Source organism: Pristiophorus japonicus, chromosome 11 (genome assembly GCF_044704955.1).
Source record: "Pristiophorus japonicus isolate sPriJap1 chromosome 11, sPriJap1.hap1, whole genome shotgun sequence".
Taxonomy (NCBI): Eukaryota; Metazoa; Chordata; class Chondrichthyes; family Pristiophoridae; genus Pristiophorus; species Pristiophorus japonicus.
The window spans coordinates 107,925,648-107,945,308 of record NC_091987.1 but is presented as its reverse complement, the minus strand read 5'-3'; the positions used below and the strand labels follow the sequence as shown (position 1 = coordinate 107,945,308).

At 48.9% G+C, this 19,661-nt stretch overlaps 1 protein-coding gene across 1 annotated transcript in view; it reads left to right on the top strand.

Annotated features, from left to right (window-relative positions):
• LOC139276218 (cell adhesion molecule DSCAM) overlaps nucleotides 1-19,661 on the top strand; it is a 699,015-nt gene that overhangs the window by 510,843 nt on the left and 168,511 nt on the right. The window contains exons 13-18 of the mRNA XM_070893864.1: nucleotides 1,296-1,424; nucleotides 5,066-5,233; nucleotides 7,866-7,936; nucleotides 12,199-12,439; nucleotides 15,805-15,951; nucleotides 19,150-19,305. Of these exons, the coding sequence (XP_070749965.1) occupies nucleotides 1,296-1,424; nucleotides 5,066-5,233; nucleotides 7,866-7,936; nucleotides 12,199-12,439; nucleotides 15,805-15,951; nucleotides 19,150-19,305 (912 nt within the window). The remainder of the gene's footprint in view (nucleotides 1-1,295; nucleotides 1,425-5,065; nucleotides 5,234-7,865; nucleotides 7,937-12,198; nucleotides 12,440-15,804; nucleotides 15,952-19,149; nucleotides 19,306-19,661) is intronic.

The following is a 19,661-nucleotide window of genomic DNA, read 5'->3' as shown; positions in this document are numbered from 1 at the left end:
TTCTTGAAGGGTGGAAGATGAGAGGCCGACAGCTTTTGGAATTGTCGAGTCTGGAGGTAACGAAGGCATGGATGCGGATGTCAGCAGCAGATGGGCCGAGACAGGAGTGAAGATGGGCGATATTATAGAGGTAGAAATAGGTGGTCTTTGTGATGGCGAGGATATGGGGTCAGAAACTCAGCTCAGGTTTAAATAGGACGCCGAGGTTACAAACAATCTGGTTCAGCCTGACACTGTGGTCAGGAAGGAAGATGGAATGAGTGGTGAGGGAACAGAGATTATGGCGTGTGACAAAGACAATGGCTTCATAGTCTTCCCCACGTTTACATAGAGGAAATGATCCTTATCTACTTACGGATGCAATATAAACACTTTGTGTTAGGGCTAGAAATTCAGTATCACCCTGATTGGGGCGTTAACTTTTGAGAAGTTGGAAGTTTAGCGCCAGGCTCTAATCAATCTCGCTGCCTGCTAAATTCGGTCTCAGTGCTCAAAGAATGCAGGGGAGTGCTAAATCAGGCACTAATGGCATAGGTGAGTGGCGTTAGGCTTCAAGCGATAACGAATATGAGGTGTTGTGTAATCGGGAATGAACATTGGCAAAGGCGCCTACCAGCCATTAAAGGAGAGGGTCACTGGAGTCTGCACATCCGCCCTCAATGATTTGGGGAATGCAGAACGACGGTATGCTGTGGGATGAAATGCAAAGTCCTTTGATGGCCCGCAACACTCCGAGGACTAAGCAGCCGTTATTTGTCTGCAGATACATCCTGCGCTCTCTGCCACTCATAACTGAGCTTTGGAACGGAGGTTCCTTGACAGCTAGGGCACTTTCCTTTAAGTAGCGCCCCGCAAGCTGGCTGGTTCACGCCTCCACTCCCTGGTGCTTTGGCACTTCGGCGGTAAGGTGGGAGGTGCTACTGAAATTTGCAGATCGAGCGCCCAGCGGGCGTTGCACGCTCATTGACGTCAAAATCTGCATGGCCAAAGATACCAAGGCGCTAACTGTTATCGCCGGTGCTACGTAGCGGACGAATTTGCCGTTTGTCATGGGATTTGCCCTGCCACAGCACTACTGCCTGAGTGCCCCATTAGCGCCCCCGCCAGGTGCTCACTGGGGGTGCTAATATGCCAAATTTCTTCCCCTATACATTCATTTCTAGTAAAGACTTAGTGAAGAAATTCCACAGAGATTTCTGTTTGGGTACAACATAACAGATTAGAAATGTGATATGAATCAGTTAGTAGTAGTACACTTCTTTTTTTCTGAACTATTTCTTCCTCCCATATTACAGAACCCCCAGATCCTCCAGAGATCGAGATACGTGAGGTGAGAGCTCGGAGCATTGCTTTGAGGTGGAGTATGGGCTTTGATGGCAACAGTCCCATCACCGGCTTTGACATCGAATGCAAGAACAAGTCAGGTACATTCCAGAAATCAAGGTGCTGATATTAACTCCTGGAGGGAGTCATGAGTGGAGTGGTGGGGCAAAGGAGTGGTGAGGAGGAGGGATGATGGGGGGGTGGGGTGGTGTGTGGGGGGGTAGGGGGTAGGGAGGAGGGGTGGTGTGGGGTAGATGTGGTGGGGAGGAGGGATGATGGGGGGGTGGGGTGGTGTGTGGGGGGGGCAGGGGGTAGGGAGGAGGGGTGGTGGGGGGTAGACGTGGTGGGGAGGAGGGATGATGGGGGGGTGGGGTGGTGTGTGGCGGGGGAGGGGGTGGGGGTTGGGTAGGTATGTCGCTGCAGCCACATTAACTGCTCACTGGCCCTCTAGGCCCCAGAAAAGAGTTTTTAGTTGTCCCAGTAAAGGAAAGAGAGGCAGCCATTTTAACTATGATTCTTTACCAGGTATAGCTGTTGATATAATAGGTCGGATTCTGCTTAGCATCACACGGCGTGCCCCATTAGTTAGATTCTCTCCTGCACCCTACAGCCAGAACAGTTTTTGCGGGGTAACTTGCTGGAAATGTGAGCTGATAGCGACGCAGCGAGGGCAACGGGGCATCTGGGACCTCAGTGAAGGGCGGAACCAATCTATCTCCTTAACCAATAACATTTAAGGATTGAGAAAGAAACAGAGGGTGTCTTTTTAGATTTTTTTCTCAGCAGTCTTCCAATCAGGGATAATAGTTTTCCCACCGTGCTCCTTGGCAATGCAAATCGAAAAAGATCCTTTCCAGTTGTCAGCACTGAACATCAAGACTGATATCCTTTTGACATTTGCAGGAGACAAACACGGAGCAATGGTCGTCCCGTTTCATCCTTTTAAATCCCTGACTCTGACGCTGGTATTTGTATAATTTTCCCTCTGAAAGTACATGCGGTGGCATCATTGATTATTCAGTGGGGTTTTTTAGGCTGTCAATGCCCTGCGGCTGTAAATACTTGGTGTCAGTTACATTAACCTTATGAATATTATAAAACCCAAGGGCTAATGTAACAGAAGTTGTGTGTTAGCTGCCTTCAGAAGCAATGTTTAGCAATTCAGGTATCACACAAGGCATTATAAAATGACAACCTTTCTTCAGGTTGTGGTAAAAGTGCGTTACGTGCTGGTTAATTGGAACGCTCTTAACGACAAGTGGCTTATTAGCATTTTTATTTCGTCCCCCTTTATATTACGTTTATTCCTCTCCCTGATCTGCTGCCCCTCATGTTGTACCCCACTGTGACACTGAACAGTTAACAGTTTGTTAACCTGTAGCCTAGAACTGGGAGGTACGAGTGATTGCTGACCTTCGACCCGGCTCCCCTAATGTTAAGATGCCATCATCTGAAATTCAACGGTTGTTAAAGCGAGATCTTTTTTTTCAGAAGAGGCTTTAGTTTTCACCCAGGTTGTAAAAATTAGCTTGCTGGATTGAGCAAAGTGTTGAGTTTGGCCATTGTCCCGACGCATCTGGCACTTAGGTTCAAATGCAGCACAGACTGGCAGGGAGCATGTTTTTCTGCGAGCAGCAAGGAGCCTATGTGAAATGCATAGAGACCCTGACCTGCGTGAGAACACCAGCGGCAGGTCGGGGCCATAAAAGGAGTGGCGAGCGGCCTCGGGAGCAGTGTGGACGCCTCCGGGGGCGGCGTGGAAGTCTCAGGGAACCGTGTGGAGGTCTCAGGGAACCGGGGTGAGGTCTCAGGGAACCGCGGTGAGGTCTCAGGGAACCGTGTGGAGGTCTCAGGGAACCGTGTGGAGGTCTCAGGGAACTGTGTGGAGGTCTCAGGGAACTGTGTGGAGGTCTCAGGGAACCGTGTGGAGGTCTCAGGGAACCGTGTGGAGGTCTCAGGGAACCGTGTGGAGGTCTCAGGGAACCGTGTGGAGGTCTCAGGGAACCGTGTGGAGGTCTCAGGGAACCGTGTGGAGGTCTCAGGGAACTGTGTGGAGGTCTCAGGGAACTGTGTGGAGGTCTCAGGGAACTGTGTGGAGGTCTCAGGGAACCGCGGTGAGGTCTCAGGGAACTGTGTGGAGGTCTCAGGGAACCGCGGTGAGGTCTCAGGGAACCGTGTGGAGGTCTCAGGGAACCGTGTGGAGGTCTCAGGGAACTGTGTGGAGGTCTCAGGGAACCGCGGTGAGGTCTCAGGGAACCGCGGTGAGGTCTCAGGGAACCGCGGTAAGGTCTCAGGGAACCGCGGTGAGGCATGCCTCTTTAGGGAGCAGCACGAGTTGGTGCAGGAGGGCGACGGCAGCGAAGAGTGACATCATAAAGATCCAGGTCGGTGATTGGAGCGTGGGCTGATACAGCAGGAGCGACGAGGTCGTGGCGAAGGAGCGGCGAGAGACTGTAGATGGACATGATCGGGGCCCAGGAGAGGTGTGAGTTCGGGGCAAGGGGCACAGGGGCAGCACGGGCCAACCCACACTGCGATATGTGTACGCACTAGGACCGTGCAGCGGGGCTGGTCTCCACTCGTCTTGGGTAATCCTTGCCACTGGGCCAAGACCTAGCTCTGTCAAGCCAGTGTGGTGACTGGTGTGCAATGGCCACCACACGTTAAAAAAATCCACGCACAGGCATCTTCCACCCTTGAGGATGTAGTTCGGGTCCTTCATTGAAACACCTGTGAACTCATCCTTTTTTGGCGTGGAAGCAAGTCATCCTCGTTTCAAGGGACTGCCTATGATGATGATGTGAACTGAGTTGGTGCTGGGTGTGAGTCCACAGCACAGTGCTCGCTGTCACTTGGCACAAATCGCAAAGGAGAAGCGTTCACACCGGTGCAGTACAGGGAACTCACAACGCTGAGCTACAACACATTGACATGGGCAGTGTCGAGGGAGCTTTCTTCTGCAGCTACCTGTGCGATCCTTGGCCTGGAAAAACTTGAGCCCCGGGAATGGGACGAGTCTGGGTCAGATGCCTCTTGTCTTTAATGGAGTGTATAATAGGGCAGGGATGTAAGATGAACCTTGGACTTGAACCCGTCCCTTTCATGTCGGCTGGGTTAGGTTAAAATTGGGAATTTGACTGCAAATAAAATGGGATAGCGTTCCAAAAATGAGGAAAGATTGGAAAGGCTGGTGTTGTTTTCTTTGGAACAGAGGAGGCTGAGGTAAGACTTGATTGAGGTGTATAAAATTATGAGGGACCTGGATAGAGTGGATAGGAAGAACCAATTTCCCTTAGCAGAGGGGTCAATAACCAGGGGACATAGATTTAAAGTAATTGGGGGGAAGTTTAGAGGAGAGTTGAGGTGAACTTTTTTCACCCAGAGGATTGTGAGGGTCTGGAACTCACTGCCTGAAAGGGTGGTAGAGGTAGAAATCCTCATCACATTTAAAAAGCACTCGGATATACACTTGAAGTGCCGTAACCTGCAGGAAAGTGGGATTAGGCTGGATAGCTCTTTTTTGGCCAGCACAGGCAGGATAGGCCAAATGGCCTCCTTCTGTGCCATAAATTTCTATGATTCTATGATTCTCTTTGCCAGCACTGACATTCCTTTTGACTGGTGCAAAAATTCACCATAGTCATACCCAGCCTAGCTGACAATTAAAACCCCTCACCATGGAAGTGCCAAAGGGTACAGCTTCACCAATTCTTCAAAGGGGAATGCATTCTGTGTCCTGCAGATTCTTGGGATGCTGTGCAACGGACAAAAGATGTCTCGCCTCAGTTAAACCAGGCCACAATCATTGACCTGCACCCATCTTCCACCTACAACATCCGCATGTACGCCAAAAACCGCATCGGAAAGAGCGAGGCCAGCAACGAGCTCACCATCACCACGGACGAAGCAGGTAAAAGGTCAAAGGTCGAGGGTTGAACAGTTCGGGCCTTCTCTGGTTTTCAGTACTCCCCAGCCGCCCCCCTCAGTAACCAGATTAAAAACTCAGACCAATTAGGGGGGGCGAAAAAATCAGGGAAATTCCTCTCTGACTCCTTAAGGCGATCAAAACGAATCCGGAAGGTCACATTGGCCCTGATAATTGAAACTGGCAATGTCATTAGATGTGCTAAAACCTTTTGCTGAGTTCAGTCTCAGGATTCCTGTACCCCCTACCCCCCTCTCCTAATTACACGGCACTGGTTGTGGCATCCTTTGTTTTACGACAGGAACATCTAATTATAGCACATCCGCAGTTAGTCAGCATAATGTGCCTGATGACCCCCAGGTCACTGGGGTCCTTCCACATTTCCATATTGGCCATCTTGATTGATGGTGTGTGTTTGTGTGTGTCTTGCCTATTCTGTGCAGTGCAAACCTTGCTCTCCAATCAATCAGTGATGGTGCAGTAAAACCTCATGTATCAGTCTGATTGAACTTTATCACAGTGATTGAAGATGAATCCAATCTCACTGAAAGGGATGGGCGCTGACGTCATACTGGTGACTATCGGGCCTCTTCACTGATTGATCTGCAGAGCAGCGAAGGGAGAAGGATTTCGAAGCCCATGCCTTCCTCGGTCGCAGTGGATGGATGCCTTTTATCCTGCTGCTGCCACCAGATTAGATTTTCTTGAGCAAAGCATTCAGCCTCCCTGTTGTGTCTGACCTTGGTACAGTTTATTTCAAACTGACAGTACTTAATTTGTGAAAGTATTATTCTTTTGCGGATGAGGCGGGGGTGGGGGAGGTCGGGGCGTTGCGACGAAGAGCAATATCCATACAAAACAAAATTGATATGTAGAAGTGCTTTACCTCTTTCTTTGAATGGATGTCGGCAAGCTGTATTAAAGCAAAATGCATTTTTGCTATTCAACCAACAATTTGCATTTATTTATTTCATTCAGTTCCGGGATGTGGGGGTCGCAGGCGAGGCCCAGCATTTATGGCCCACCCCTGGTTGCCCTTGAGAAGGTGGTGGTGAGCCCCCAGTGCTGTGAAGGTGCTCCCACAATTGTTTTTTTTTGTAGCGGTTTGATACAATTATGTGGCTTGCTCGGCCACTTCAGGGGGCAGTTAAGGGTCTTCAATGATAAGGGAGTCCAGGGTTATGGGGAGCGGGCGGGGAAGTGGAGCTGAGTCCTTGATCAGATCAGCCATGATCTTATTAAATGGCGGAGAAGGCTCGAGGGGCCAAATCGCCTATTCCTGCTCCTAGTTCTTATGTTCTTACGAGTTGCTGTGGATCTGCAGTTACCTACAGGCCAGACTAGGTAAGGGCAGCAGGTTTCCTTCCCTAAAGAACATTAGTGAATCTGATGGGTTTTTTATGACAATCTGACAACCTCATGGTCACTTTTACTGATAGAAGCTTTAGATTTATATATATACCTTTATATATATATATATATATCTAGGAGATAGCGTAGCAAGGTGCAGGACATAAGAAGAAAGCTCCAGAGAGTAAAGGACTTGCTGATGCTCCCCCGCATGACGGTTTCATTAAGATATTCATTTAATGCTAACAAACTTTTCAAATTGCTTCCCGCTTGTTTCTCCTTTTCATCCTTGAACCCCAAATTACATAGGACTGCAAGCATTTTCCTTAAGCCTTCATCAAGTTAATTGATTTATTTTGTCTCCTCTGGCACCTTCAGTCCTTTCATTTCAAACCCTCCTCGAACACACTTGCTCGCTGCCTTTTTGACAGAATTCCAGTTGCTTTCAAGTAAGCTGTCTCTATTCTGCCTCTATTTTCAAGCCATTTTAAGATCAATTAGCCAACCTTGCACTTCCAGGAAGGATTTACGCTTGAAGGAAGTATCAGGCTGGAGAATCAGCCCTACATGTGTCCCATGCTCCCCTGGATAGTTGCACCTCACTGTAAGTGTGTAATCGGGAAATTTATCCCATTTTTAAAATTCATTCATGGGATGTGAGCATCGCTGGCAAGGCCCGCATTTATTGCCCATCCCTAACTGCCTCTTGAGTGGCTTGCTAGGTCATTTCAGAGGGGCAATTAAGAGCCAACCACATTGCTGTGGGTCTGGAGTCACATATAGGCCAGACCGGGTAAGGACGGCAGATTTCCTTCCCTGAAGGACATCGAGTGAACAAGATGTCTCCAGTTATCCATTATAGCCTGGCGATTGGTGCTGACATTCCAATCTTGTTTTTAATTCTTTATTTTAAAGAAGGGTGCATTAACAGTTGAAAATTTCTCAATTCTGAAAAGCCCATTACAGTACCCAATAATATCATTGGCAAAAATGCACAAGCAACGCAATGATTTATTTACGGCCTACTGATCATTTGATTTCTTATGTAATTATGTTCTTATTAATGGGTGTATATTTTGGTTGGCAGGAGGGGTAAGTGTGTGGGGTATGTGCTCAGTGTCATGTGAGGAGAGCGGACTAGTTCACCTAGGTGTTTCTGGGGTCACTTTGGGTCAAGACCTCCTTGCTTACAGAAGCCCAGTTTCTCAGTTCTATTAAGTCAGTTTGACTGATGTTTTCCCTTTTATGTTTTAAACTTTCTCTTTAGCCCCAGACGGCCCGCCCATTGAAGTTGTACTGGAATCTCTGTCTTCTCAGGGTATCAAAGTGACTTGGAAGGTAATTGAATTTGAGTGTAACCATTACACTAACTCTTTCATTAGAATGGAAAGGTCAGAGGCCTCCTTACTCGTGCCTAGCACTGACTGGGGTCAGAGTTCCTCTGCTCACTACGTATCGCGACATTGCGCAGATTTTTTTGGTTTGCGTTATTTGTAAACTGAAGGAACTGTTTTAAAGGATATCCATCAGTAACAGTGCATTGATAACTTGGGACAAACGCTCTCTGGCTGGTAGCTGAAACCAGTACCACTTTGGTTGTAGATTTTCATTGCCCCATTGAAAGACAGGATATAGTGGATCGACCATTGCACTGCAAGAAGAATAAAGGTTTCATTTATGCAGGGCGTGCTGCCCTTTCTCCTCAGTAAGTGGGACTGCTACAATACATGATTGCACTGCCCTTCTACCTGAATACACAGGGCTGGGTACCACAGTAGGGGTTACTGCACTGCCTATTCATTACACTATATGGGACTGGATGGCATTGTGAGTTATCACAGCAACAACAATAACTTGTGTTTATATAGTGCCTTTAATGGAGTAAAATATCCCAAGGTGCTTCACAGGAGTGTTATTAGACAAAAAATAAATACATTTGACACTGAGTCACATCAGAAGAAATTAAGCCAGGGAAGCTTGGTCAAAGAGGTAGGTTTCAAGGAGCATCTTAAAGGAGGAAAGAGAGATAGAGAGGCGGAGAGGTTTAGGGAGGGAGTTCTAGAGCTTGGGGCCCAGGCGGCTGAAACACAGCCACCAATGGTTGAGCAATTATAATCAGGGATGCTCAGGAGGGCAGAATTAGAGGAGCGCAGACACCTCGGGGGGGGGGGGGGGGGGGGGGTTGTGGGCTGGAGGAGATGATTGGGAGGGGCGAGGCCATGGAGGGATTTGAAATCAAGGATGAGAATTTTGAAATCAAGGCATTGCTTAACCAGGAGACAATGTAGGTCAGCAAGCACAGGGGGTGATGGGTGAGCGGGACTTGGTGCGAGTTAGGACACAGGGATGCTCAAAAGGCAGAATTAGAGGAGTGCAGATATCTCGGGGGGTTGTGAGACTGGAGGAGATTACACAGATAGGGAGGGTGAACGGGACCTGGCAAGATAGGACATGGGCTGCCGAGTTTTGGATCACCTCTTGTTTACGTAGGGTAGAATGTGGAAGGCCAGCCTGGAGTATGTTGGAGTAGTCAAGTCTAGAGGTAACAAAGTCATGGATGAGGGTTTGAGCAGCAGGTGAGCTGCGGCAAGTGCAGAGACGGGCAATGTTACAGAGGTGGAAATAGACGGTTTTAGTTATGCCATGGATATGTGGTCGGAAACTCATTTCAGGGTCAAATATGACACCTAGGTTGCGAACAGTCTGGTTCAGCCTCAGACAGATACATGCTCTTTCCTCTCAGTAGGCACTTCTCTCTGTGTTGGGATGAAGGTCATTTTTAGGTTGAGTGTAAGGAGACTTACTCTGTATATAAGTCACGCTGTACCTTACAGAAGTGCTTGATAATGACACTGGATGCATTCATGGAAAAGCACTGACATTGGCAATTGGGAATACTGTAACACTGAAAAACATCTTATACCTTCTCAATTATCTCCCAGATGTGTATTACTCAGAGTAACCTGATTGGTTTTTTCCATTATGTGATTACAGTATTGAGATTATACAGTGAGAACACAATAATTTTATGAAGCAATCTTCAAGAGTGGAGATTTATCAATACCCAGATTGTATCTTGGTATATATTCCAGATGAAGGCACCAGTCAGATATTTTTTTTTTCCAGATTTAAATAGATAATTTTTTCTGACCCCCTTTCCTCCATACATTTCCATTACCTTTGTACAGTTCACCTTCAGTCTTTCTGTTACATACTGTAACATTCAGTGAACAACATATATAAAACATCTATTCAAATAAAACCCCTCAATTATGCCTTCTATGTGTATCTGTGGTGTGTGTGGGAAACTGTACGTGTTTGGGCGGGTTGTCGAAGTCTGTGTGGTAGCTATGAATCAGTGTTTGTAGGACATGTGTGTGCGTGGGGTGGGGGACCACGTGCATAAGTGTATGAAGTGTTGGAATGGGAAATGTGTGTGTGTGAGAGAGTGTGAGAGAGTGTGGGTTGGAGTGGGGGGGGGGGTCTGTGTGTAATTTGCCTGTATGTGTATGTGTGTGGAGGTGGGGGCGGGCTGTGTGTGTGTGTCTGTGTGGGGGGGGCGGCTGTGTGTGTGTGTGTGTGGCGGGGGGGCTGTGTGTGTGTGTGTGGCGGGGGGGCTGTGTGTGTGTGTGTATGTGTGTGTGTGGGGGGGTCTGTGTGTGTGTGGCGGGGGCGGGCTGTGTGTGTGTGTGTGTGGGGTGTGTATATGTGTGGGGGGGAGCTGTGTGTGTGTGTGTGTGGGGGGGGGGGGCTGTGTGTGTGTGTGTGTGTGTAGGGGGGCGGGCTGTGTGTGTGTGTGTGTGTGTCTGTGTGTGGCGGGGGGGGCTGTATATGTGTGTGTGGGGGGGGCTGTGTGTGTGTGTGTGTGTGTGTGTCTGTGTGTGGCGGGGGGGGCTGTATATGTGTGTGTGGGGGGGGCTGTGTGTGTGTGTGTGTGTGTGTGTGTGTCTGTGTGTGGTGGGGGGGCTGTATATGTGTGTGTGGGGGGGGCTGTGTGTGTGTGTGTGTGTGTGGCGGGGGCGGGCTGTGTGTGTGTGTGTGTGTGTGTGTGTGTGGCGGGGGGGGGGGGCTGTGTGTGTGTGTGGCGGGGGCGGGGTGTGTGTGTGGTGGGGGGGCGGGGGGTGGCTGTGTGAATGCGCCTCTGTATGTATGTATAGGAATGGGGATAATTTGTTCCTTCACTCCTTGGGCAATAATCTGGCAGATCACACACCCATTACAAAATCTGCCCGATATTTATTTCTATCAATTCACTACTCAAGAGGTGAAGGTGAGAATGACCCCTGTGTGTACTTGTGTATGTCTATATAAAGGTAATCATGGTGGGGCCCTCTCCATATTGTTTTACTAATATTCACCTTAAATTAAATCTGACAGTTCTATCACTCACTTCCCACTTATGTATTATTTCTGCCTAATTATTTGCATGCCATATTCAGGATATTTTATCATCACGACTGATGTGTGTAGCAAGGCCCAATATTGCTTTGTCAGTATTCAAGCCGATTTGGGGCTTATTTATGAATGCATTTTATATGACGAGCAGGTTGATAGAAGAGTTGAACTATGGGGTGTAGTTTTACATATTAATTTTGTTGTGTAATTGACGAAGCACTTTGGGACTGCCTCTTTTTTTTTCAGTTTCACTTTATAGAGACTTCCTCCCAAAATCACGATTCAGAGCGTGAGTAATGGACAATGGACCCGTTCTCCAGTCTGTATCAATTATTTGTAGGTCAAGTGTAGCATTGCTAGCTGTAGAATCAGCCGTGGCTCAGTGGGTAGCGCTCTTGTCTCTGAGTCAGAAGGTTGTGGGTTTAAGTTCCACTTCAGGGATTTGAGCACAAAAAATCTAGGCTGTACTCCAGTGCAGTGCTGAGGGAGTGCTGCACTGTTGGAGGTGCCGTCTTTCGGATGAGACATTAAACCGAGGCCCTGTCTGCCCTCTCGGGTGGGTGTAAAAGATCCCGTGGCACTATTTTGAAGAAAAGCTAGGGGCATTCCTCACTGGTGTCCTGGCCAATATTTATCCCTCAACCAACATCACTAAAACACAGATTATCTGGTCATTATCACATTGTTTGCGGGGACCTTGCTGTGCGCAAATTGGCTGCCACGTTTCCCACATTGCAACGGTAACTGCACTTCGAAAAGTATCTCATTGAGGTTGCACTATAGAAATGCAAGGTATTTTCTTAATTCTAATGAAACAGCCTGAAAACTCACTTCACGCTGGGCACTTGCCTCCGACGGAAGGGGAAGAATGCCACTGTTGAGTTTTTATGGCGAAACTCTCAATTCTTGATGCACATGATTGCAAATTTTGCTATAAATAGTGAGTAATGGAAATATCCCCCCTACGCCCCGCTCCCACCAAAGAGAGAAGAATGTGCAACTACATCAGGAATGTGTGAAACCACAACAATGGGGATGGAGGCCCAACGCGTCAGGGGACAAATATTCTGCCTGCACCCTCGAGGGAGAGAGAGAGCGAGAGAGAGAGAGAGAGAAAGAGAGGCCTCACCTATCGGTGTGTGAGAAGGCACAATTCGCATCGTAATTGTGTCTCGCTCCCTTTTTGTTCCCTGCCTTTTGCCCAGGCCCCAAAGAAGCACCTGCAGAACGGATTAATCCGCGGCTATCAGATTGGTTACCGGGAGTACAGCACCGGTGGTAACTACCAGTTCAACATCATCAATATGGAGACGACTGGCGACAGTGAGCTCTACACTCTCGACAATCTGAAGAAGTTTACGCAGTACGGAGTGGTGGTCCAGGCCAGCAACCGAGCGGGCACCGGACCCTCCTCACAGGAAACCATTGCCACCACGCTAGAGGACGGTAGGTCAACAACAACCACGTGCATTTATATAGCGTCCCAAGGCGCTTCACAGCAGCATCATCAAGACAAAATTTGACAAGGGGGCCATACATAGAGGCAGATGAGCTTGGTCAAAGAGGTAGGTTTTAAGGACCGTCTTTAAAGGAGGACAGAGAGGTAGAGAGGCGGAAAGGTTTAGGTTAGGGAATTCCAGAGCTTGGGGCCCAGGTAGCTGAAGGTACGGCTGCCGATGGTGGGATGATGGAAATTAGGGAATTGGAGTAGCACAGAATTCTTGGAGGGTTGTGGGGCTGGAGGAGATTACAGAGATAGGGAGGGGGGAGGTGAGGTCATGGAGGGATTTCAAATCAAGGATGACAATTTTAAAATCGAGGCGTTGCCGGACCGGGAGCCAGTGTAGGTCAGCAAGCACAGGGGTGATGGGTGAGCGGGACTTGGCGGGAGTGAGGCTATAGGCAGCCGAGCTTTGGATGAGCTGAAGTTTATGGCGGGTGCAAGGTGGGAGGCCGGACGATCACATCCCCCTTCTCTGTCCCGTTCATTTCCCCCTTTCCCCTCCCCATCTTTCTATCCCATCCCTCACCGCTTCATTTCCCCCTTCCCCCTCTCCGCTTTTCCCCATCGCTCTCCCCTTCTTTGCCATCTTCTCTCTTCCCATCATTTTCCCCCTTCTCTCTCCCTTAATTTACCCCTTCTCTCTCCCCCATCATTTCTTCCATTTCGCCTCCCTTCCCCGTCACTCTCTCCTTCTGTTCTGCCCTTCTCACTTCCCTCTCTCCCTCCATTCTCCCTTCCCTGTCCCAGTCCTCATGCTGCAGACAGGAAGTCCCGCCCACTGTGTGCAGCAGCCAGAATCACTTGATGAATAGGATTGGCCTCACGGGGCACGGGGGTGGTTCTGCACTGACTTCAATCCACAAGCGGGAATTGCGGCCCCAAATCACTGACTGTGCAGCAAACATGGATGTCTGTTGTGTAAGAGCTGAGGTAGTTAGGTGGTACCTAGTTAGAGTTTTAAAAACCTGACTACATTTTAGAAGTAAGATAGACAACAACAACAACTTGTGTATATATATATAGCGCCTTTAATGTAATGAAATGTCCCAGGAGTGTTATAAGACAAAAAAATTGACACCGAGCCATATGAGATATTAGGGCAGGTGACCAAAAGCTTGATCAAAGAGGTTGGTTTTAAGGAGCATCTTAAAGGAGGAAAGAGAGGCAGAGAGGCGGGGAGCTTTAGGCAGGGAGTTCCAGAGCTTGGGGTCTAGGCAACAGAAGGCACGGCTACCAATGGTTGAGCGATTATAATCAGGGATGCTCAGGAGGGCAGAATTAGAGGAGAGCAGAGACCTCGGGGGGGGGGGGGGGGGGGTTGTGGGCTGGAGGAGATTATTGGGAGGGACGAGGCCATGGGGGGATTTGAAATCAAGGATGAGAATCTTGAAATCGAGGCATTGCTTAACCGGGAGCCAATGTAGGTCAGCGAGCACAGGGGGTGATGGGTGAGCGGGACTTGGTGCGAGTTAGGACACAGGCAGCCGAGTTCTGGATCATCTCTAGTTTACGTAGACTGAGGGAGGTATGGAGTTCCACAGCTTTGAGAACCTGGGAAAGTATAAATTAGAGTCGAGATCTGTGACTTCAACACAGGGAGGCAGAGAAGCCAGTGGAACTGAAGAGGACCAAGTGAGGACAGTTCGGAGGAGCTTCGGACATTGTGCAGGGTGATGGGGAGAGAGTAGGGCAATGGGATTCCTTTTGGATTTCTCTCAGAGACATAATGGGCCGAATGTAATTAATTGGTCTGCCCAATACTTCAGCTTGGTACAACTGTCACTTTAAACTGAGAATCCTTCTGACAGAATGCAGTATACAGAGTGACTGAGAAAGGACACTTAAGCCTTCCTATACTGCCCTCTGCTGGTCAGACACCAGGATAGGTCACTGTAGAAAATGAACACTGCGTACAGTTCAGACACTCAGAGAAGGGAGTGATAAATTAATGAAAAATATGTGGCAGCTTTAGAATTATTTATTCTTAATCGTTTCTCTTTAAAAACCCAGATCAATATTAATCTTTCATCGGTTGCTTTGAATCATTTAAACACTGAGTTAACAATTATTTTCGAGCCTACCCGTTTGTGGATCTGTGCTGCACTATCATTGACAAGCGGCTAGGCTGCCCGCAGAGGTTTAGCTCCAACAATTTGCCTTTCCCTGACCTTTGAGGAACCCAGCCCCCCCACCCCCCACCACCCTTTCCCAGTATCAATGTGACCTACATTTTGTCACCCTTCTGAATGAGCAGGCCGGCGGCCTTTTGCTGTTGGCCCATGTCAAGAAAAGGCTTACATCGAGACTCCATCCTGGATGTTGCAGTCAGCAGGCTGAACATTGGTGGTCTTTCCTGGGTCTGAATGTTCCTGTCCTGCCACATAGCGCTATAATGAACGAGGTCTTTGATATCTTACAGCATTGATGGAGGCCATTCGGCCCATCATGCCTTTGTCGGCTCTCTGAAAAAATCCCATTTCCCCTATTAGATTGTTTGTCTATTAAACTTTCTTATTTCACTACTTGACATTTTGCACCCTGCCCTGGCCCAAAGTATAAAAAGTATGCAAGGTTTCCACAAATAGGCTTCCACTAGCATACATTTTATATGGGATGCAATATTTGCTTTCACTGTCTGAAATCTCCTGAGTAATGTGTGAATATCAATCCTAGGCCAAACATTTTACTAACGAAGATCATTTTGATTTAGAACTTCCAGCTTGAACAGTTTTTAAAGCATAGACACCTATTCTTCTTCTTTTGGGTGGAGTGGGGATACACATTTCAGAGTAGATTAATTATTCTGTGTCTCAGCGTTGCAATGTAAATGTATTTCTTTAATTCGTTCTCAGGGTACGGGTGTCGCTGGCAAGGCTGGCATTTATTGTCCATCTCTAGTTAGCCTTGAGAAGGTGGTGGTGAGCCTCCATCTTGGAGCGCTGCAGTCTGTGCAGTGAAGGTACTCCCACAGCAGGTTTTTCCCTTTGTTTGGTACAACTGAGCACCTTGCTGGGCCACTGCAGAGGGCAGTTAGAGTCAGTCATGTTAGTGTGGGATTGGAGTCACATAGAGGCCAGACCAAGTAATGGCAGCAGGTGTGCTTCCCTGAAGGGCATTAGCGGACCATTGGGTCATCGTCTTTAGAAACAACGCGACACGCGATGCTGCGCTCGCCAATGCCACAGCTTTTGGATACAAACGAGCTTCATAGACCTCAGTATTGGGTCGTACTTCTGGTCTGAACTCCACTGGATTTGTGGCGAGGTTTCCATGACATGTTTTTTCTTTTGTCTTCTATTCATGGCAGTACCCAGCCGACCCCCAGACAATGTCCAAGCCAGTGCCACATCCCCGGAGGTCATCTCCCTGTCCTGGTCAATGCCACCGAAGGAGGCCCTGAATGGGATTCTACAGGGATACAGAGTTATTTATTGGGCAAACCTCCCAGACGGGGGTAAGTATACTGCCGTAGTCTGTGGGTAGTGTTCGGCCCTCCTGAGATTAGGCAGCCCAGAATCAGCTCACTAGCCTCTCCCCATCCCTGACTTCAACAGGGTGACTGAGCAGGGAAGGAGAACCAAGATAGCGCATCTCCATCGCCCGAGAATGCCCATGATATTTCAGTATGGTCATATGTTCTTATCTTATTCTTGACTTTGAACAAAAAGAAATGTCCATTCTTTACTCCAGACCCCCCACCCCATCACAACACCTTTCAAATCTTGGTAAACAATGCATGTGAATTCAAAGTCAGAGCCATGCACTAATGCAGTCCAGTGAGGCCTCCAGTTTCTAACAGTAGTGTGCGCCTCACCTCACAACATGAAGAGGACAATAGCCCTCTGGGCAGAGTCACGCCAACCCCGACACACTGTTAATTTGCTTTTTACCAGGGAAGCGATCTGAGATGGCCTCAAAATCGCTTCATGGAAGGGGCTTCCAGTTGTCACAGAGAGAAAGTGTCACCCCGACTGGCTGGTTTGGATTTGAACCAAGGCCCTCTGTCTACATTGAGCCGAGAACCTAGAGGTGGAAGCCCGCCTCCACCCACCCTGATTCCTCCCGAAGGCTGTAACTGAAGCCAGGATATGGTTGTGGCTATGCCCGCCCCGGGTATCCCTGGAGAGGGAGCATGTGGTGTCTGCCAATACGCTCGAAGCCTTCCCCTACCCGTGGGCACTCTGGGACTGGAGTGCTTCATCACTACCCCTGGAATAAAATGTTAATTTAATTTGTTACCTTCCCTTGTTCAAGTTGCAGCATATTGGTTGTGCCCCTTTAAGAAGGGGGCACTTGGCTCTTTTTTTTTAACTAGTGGTGACATCAGCCAATCCAAGTAACCAACCAATAAGAAATAGAATATGGTTGCCAAGGCAACAGCAGCCCTCCAGTATCTCGGCCAAATAATGATTCTCCCTGTGTGAGCTCAGACCGCGATTGTATTTAACTGAGCGGCGGCTCACAGCTGAGGCAAGACATGTGACATCCACTTTCGTCAGGGGCCATCGGATTAGGAGCGGGAACCTTGACTGACTCTCCTGATACTTGGTCTGGGACGCGCGGAACAATTGCAGTGCTCTCACTGATCTGCCTGACACTAGTTGAGTCCAAGCTGTAATGTATTTGCTTCATGGGTTCTTTGCTTAAGAATTCATAGCAACACATTGCTATTCAGAACTAGTTGGCTTATTAACAAAGGTTTAACAATCACACTGCACATTACCAGTTCATCCACGAGGCTCACAACTGCATACCTCATCGTGGATGACCTAGACCCAACTGTCTGGGGTTTTATTGAGACTTGTGAACATCCCACTCAAAATGCAACAGCTCTCCAACTATTTTAAGTAGAACATTAAATCAAGTGCCCCCTTTTGATAAGAGCACGAAAACCCACAAATTTCCAAATAAAACTTTAACGGAAACTTAAATCAAATTAAAATTTGGTTGCTGGGGTGATGATGAACTCTAGTCCCTCCGGTGCCCACCTCTCGGCGAAGGCCACGAGCGTACCGGTGGACACCGCGTGCTCCATCTCCAGGGACACCCTGGCTCGGATGTAACCGCAGAAGAGAGGCAGGCAGTCGGGCTGAATGACCCCCTCGACCGCCCGCTGCCTGGATCGGCTGATCGCCCCCTTGGCCATGCCCAGGAGCAGTCCTACGAGGAGGTCTTCCGACCTGCCCGCTCCCCTCCGCACAGGGTGCCCAAAGATCAAGAGTGTGGGACTGAAGTGCAAACAGAATTTGAGGAGCAGCCCCTTCAAATAGTGGAATAGGGGCTGCAACCTCACACACTGTACATATACATGGATCACGGACTCCTCCAGACCGCAGAAATTGCAGGCAACCTGGGAGTCTGTGAACCAACTTAAAAACTTATTGCACGGGACTGCTCCGTGCAACACTCTCCAGGCCAAGTCCCCAATAAATAAAGGGAGGACTCCCGCGTAGTGAGCTCTCCATTGGAGACCCCCGCCTCCTCCGGACAGCAAGGTGGTGTGTCCGGATGGCAGACGAGGATGTCAAAGTGGAGAGTGTGCAAGAACAGCCCGTATATGAATCCCCTCCACGCAGAGCTGAAAGGTGCAACAGTTCTACAACTCATTTTGGCTGTAAAACAATAAATCAATTAAATCAAGTGCCCCCCTGATTAAAGGGCGGGGGGGACACTCCAAACAGTCTTCAAGTGCCCTTTTTTGTGGGGTTTTTTGTTGCACTAAAACCACAAATTATACAAGTGCCCCATGGCTAAAAGGGAGGGGACACTAAAACCCAGCACAATAAAAAAATGCAACTTTAAAACATATAAAATCAAATTAAAATTTGGTTGCCGGGGGTGATGATGTACTCCAGTCCCTCCAGCACCCACCTCTCGCGGAAGGCCACGTGCGTACCAGTGGACACCACGTGTTCCATCTCCAGGGACACCCTGGCGCGGATGTAAGCGCGGAAGAGAGGCAGGCAGTCGGACTGAATGACCCCCTCGACCGCCCGCTGCCTGGACCGGCCAATGGTGCCCTTGGCTGTGCCCAGGAGCAGTCCTACGAGGAGGCCCTCGGACCTACCCGCTCCCCTCTGCACAGGGTGCCCAAAGATCAGGAGTGTGGGACTGAAGTGCAACCAGAATTTGAGGAGCAGCCCATTCAACTAGTGGAATAGAGGCTGCAACCTCGCACACTCCATAAAAACATGGAACATGGACTCTTCCAGACCACAGAAATTGCTGGCGGCCTGGGAGCCCGTGAACCGACTTAAAAATCTATTGCATGGGACTGCTCCGTGCAACACCCTCCAGGCCAAGTCTCCAATAAATAGGGGGAGGACTCCCACGTAGAGTGCACTCCATCAGGGAACCCCACCTCCTCCGGACGGCAAGATGATGCGCCATGACGTGACGGATGGCAGACGAGGGTGGCAGAGTGGAAAGTGTGCAAGACGTGACGGATGGCAGACGAGGGTGGCAGAGTGGAACGTGTGCAAGAGCATCCCGTACAGGAAACCCCTCCGCGCAGAGCTGAAAAGTGCAACAGTTCTACAGTCCTGTGAGCTGTTAAAGCATGTTAAAATAACTCCACCTTTAAAGCATGTTAAAATAACTCGCTTAGCCAGCTTCAGTATCTGCTCTTCTGATTGGCTTTTTTTGTTGTCAGAGCTTGGCGAGATTAGAAACGTCACGAGCACCCAGGTCACGCTGGAGTTGGACGGGCTTGAGAAGTACACCAACTACAGTATACAGGTGCTGGCCTTCACCCGGGCAGGTGATGGTGTCCGCAGCGAGCAGATCTTCACACGTACCAAGGAGGATGGTAGGTCAATGCCAGCGGTGCTCGAATCACTCTGTGCCTTTCTGCGTGACCCTTTCTTTGTACAATCGCTCAGCGTGAACCATGTTCGATCACAGCACCCCGCAGCTTCCCCCTCCGCCGCAACAGATGGTAAGGGACCCTGATTAAATCAGCATTGTGGCAGTAATGTCAACTACAGAACTAAAAGTCCAACTGTTCTGATATCAGGGCTGTGGGATCATTATCTGCGACAGCCACTGATGTGAAGAAATGGTGGCTATTCACCACACACAGCTGTGGGTCCTTTCGGGGCGTGCTGAGATTTACTTTGTTTTCTGAAATTGAGGATGTTAGTAGTGGGAAAGGGAACTTTCTCT